General features: G+C 45.9%; 1 protein-coding gene across 1 annotated transcript in view; it reads right to left on the reverse strand.

The window, feature by feature from the left end:
* Window positions 1-3606, reverse strand: part of Mamdc2 (MAM domain containing 2) — a 149015-nt gene that overhangs the window by 72757 nt on the left and 72652 nt on the right. The window contains exon 5 of the mRNA XM_021152082.1: window positions 1716-1853. Within this exon, the coding sequence (XP_021007741.1) occupies window positions 1716-1853 (138 nt within the window). The remainder of the gene's footprint in view (window positions 1-1715; window positions 1854-3606) is intronic.

Consider the following 3606-nt stretch of genomic DNA (forward strand, 5'->3'; position numbering starts at 1 on the left):
GTGTGTGTGTGTGTGTGTGTGTGATGAGCACATGTGTGTTGAGTGGTTGTTGTGGTTTGTATGAAAAATAGCTCCCATAGACTCATGTTTGAAAGCTTGGTCCCAATCGGTAGAACTATTTGGTAGGGATTAGAAGATAGGCCTTGTTGGAGGAGGTATGTCACTGGGGAGGACAGGGGGGACTTTTCATGCTAGGCTCAGTCCCTCCTTCCTCTGGATTGTGCATCAGATGCAAGCTCTTAGCTACCCTCTAGCACCTTGTCTGCCTGCCTGCTGCCATGCTATCTGCCACAATGGTTTTGAACTCACTTCTGAAACTGTAAGAAAGCCCCCAATTAAATGCTTTCTTTAGTAAGTTTCCATGGCAGCAGGGGTTGTTTTTGTGCTGGGAAACAAGTTCAGCATCTTGTGTAGGCTAGGCAAGTTCTCTTACCACTGACCTGAGTTCCTGCAGGTGAGGTCTTAAAGAAGCCTGTAAAATAGAGGCTGAAAAGGAAGAGCTAGCTAACCTTTTGTCAGCGCATATAGTAATTTTCTTTATATTGTTTTAAAAACATATTCAGTATTTTTTTTTACTTATTTGAAATTTTTTTTAAATACTCCCTTCGTTCTGAATTTAAGAAAAAAAATCCAAATAGTTATGAAGTGGGCTTACATTCTTATACAAGGTAATCAAAGATGACCACTCTGCACAGGTGTCAACTGTCTATTTTGCCACAGTTCTCGCTTAGTCCGAAGGCCACTTGCTTAATCTATCTGGCCCTTGTGGGAAACTGAGTCTGAGATTCTGGGTACAAGGAGGAGGGGGAGTATGAACAAAGAGAGTGGTGTTGTCAAGATGTAGACTCCAGAGCCCAAGTGACCTGTAGAATGGATATGCTGGCCATAAAGTTGGAGACATATTTTTGAACATTTAGATAATGAGAAACTGCAGTGAGTAAAGGACAGGCAGTAAGGAACCACAAACCGTTGCCTTGTGTCCAGCCAAGGGTCCACGCAGTCATGAGTAAATAATCAAAACTGAATGGACCCTTCACTATCTGTAAGGATGTATCAGGAGTGAAAATGCAAAGGATCCAATGTCCTTACGTTCGCTTTCGAGGAAAGCCAGGATCTTCGCAATACTTAGAAAAGACCACAGAGTCGGGGACTGCTCTGTCTTGGAGATGAGGAGACATAGTGATTTACAAAACTACCAAGACCGGTTTGACCAGCGAGACACCGGAGGAAGGACACCCTTGCTCTGGTTTACCTTCGGACTTTCTCCTGCCCTCGCTGTGAGAGCCTCTGCATTTTCCTTGCAGAGTGCTTGCGTACTTGGCCACCAGGGGGCCCTATTGCACCCTTCAGAAGGAATAATCATTAGCATTGGTGGTCTCCTGGGAAATTCTTAAGGGCTGGTCACCCTGCGATCTAATTTTAATAAAGACAGCCTTGTCTTTAGAAATGAGAACAGCCAAATAGATAAGAAGTAAAACATTTCATGGGAATGTAAAAACAGCCAAGGTTATAGATGAGCCAAAGACTCTGTGGCTTCCTTAGCTACCAGCTTATGTCTGCAGTTGTTTCTGTCTCATAGATTGTCCCTCTCTCTTGCCTCTTCCACCTGGTCTTCCATTGTGTCCCCACCCCTTATTCTGTCGACCAATGCCAGGCAGTGGGAGTTGAAGGCAACGTTCACCCTGGAAAGAAGACTGCATTTGTGGTCGGCTCACCGTGCTTGCTCCTGAAGGTGTGATCCTGTGGGAGGATGGAGTGGGTGTTTTTCGCGGTTCCTCCTCCCACGAACCAGTTCACATTGGGATTCCAGCGGTTCACAAAGCCACAGAGATGGTTTTCTTCAAAGTCACAGTCTGGAGGAAGAGACGTAGACAGACATTTCATGGACCTGCAGTTACACCGGGGGACACCCATACTGACTGCATACTCTGGCCTTAGTCATTCTAAGGGCTCTTTTTCTCAACCATAGACCAGAAATTCAGAACAATATCGGGCAAGGAGAGAGATCCAGTAATGAATCGATGTTCTGATTCATTATTGCCTCTCTGAGCCCTTTCTCCTATTAGCCATGTGGCTTGTTGTGGGACTCACCATCTCTCTGAATCTGTTTATTGATGTGTGAATTGGAGACAACATTCCCACATCATCATACTGCAAGCACGGGCAGCTCTCAGTATGTCCATGCTTGATATTAGCTGATGAGTTTTTGTCAGCCTACTAAATTAATTAATTGGTCAATGTTTTGGTTCCTGGGGCTACATCCAAGGTCTTGTATGTGTTCATCATGCACTTTACCAGTGACCCGTGTTCACAGCTCTAATGTGTTTATTTTACTGTACTATTTTAGAGTTATTCCTCAGCTCTAGACATTTTCTCCACCACCCTTCCTGCTCCCTGATGGCCCAGCCCTCTATCTCTCTATGGTGAACAAGACTTCCAGAACTCAGAGGCATGTTTCCAAGATGCTGAAAACCCCCCACTTGTCTGATGAGTAAGAGTCGAGTGAGAGTGTGTGAGAGAGAAGCACACTGGGACCAGGGCCTTTCTGCAACTCCTGCCTAGAGATGAGGAAAACTGAAGTAAAATCTCTGTGCTTGGGAACGTTGTCGTGTTGTTTCTGTACATTGTTTCTCATCAACAAACTCTTTTAGCAGGGAATTTATAAACCTAACTCAGCTGCTGACCCCATAATCCTGCAATTATCAAACAAAGGATGATTCCCATCCTGTTCTTCTCTACTGCTCCATCCCCCTTGTTGGGTTCCACCAAGGGAGGGGAAAGAGGTTGACAGCAGGGTTAGTACCCATCTCCATCACTGCCAGGTTACCATGGTGAGCTATGGCCCTTTACAGAAAGAACAGCCTAACCAGAAGTCTTGACCATACAGCCACTCTTTCCACTTGCTAGTAATTCCTCCTCCTGTCCTGGCTAGGAAGCGAAGGGTCAAAGATGGCCTTGACCATCCTTGACTAGCCAGATGACAGGTTATGAGTCATAGCTGGCGCTAATTCTGGTCACGGTGCCAGCACCTGTTGGCATTTTTACTTTGCAAGGCTTTGTGGTCTGGTTGATGTCAATGGGCTTTCTTCAAATTACAGAGGCAGATCCCCACCTCCACTCCCACATCCCACAGAGCCACCCCGTTCCCACCAGAATCCTAGCTGGGACAGTTGTCAGCGTGTACTGACAAATTTTAAAATTTCTTTTTTTTCAAATTTCCACGGCAGTATCTGCCAACTGATGCTCAACATGTAGTGCCAAGGGCTGTCGCAGAGTGGAATAAAAAGCAAAAATCCTCCCCAGTGTGCCAGGCACCAGCCTAAGCTTCTTCTATGAACTCACTTAATCCTCAGCATCGCTCCTCGAGATAGACACTGTTATGAATCCAATTGCACCGAAGGGGAACCAAGAGAAGAGGAGAACACAGAGCTAGGGAGGGTGACAGTGTGGCATCCTTTTTGGTGTAACCAAACCAGAAGCCACCGTATCATCTGGGGGCAAGAACTGAACGTTACTTCAGTGCCAGCACTTTGTCAACCACCCTTAAATTTACTTCTCAGTCATCACAGGAACCAGCTTCCTTCCTCCCTCCCTCCCTCCCTCCCT

The sequence above is a fragment of the Mus caroli genome, chromosome 19 (assembly GCF_900094665.2).
Source record: "Mus caroli chromosome 19, CAROLI_EIJ_v1.1, whole genome shotgun sequence".
NCBI lineage: Eukaryota > Metazoa > Chordata > Mammalia > Rodentia > Muridae > Mus > Mus caroli.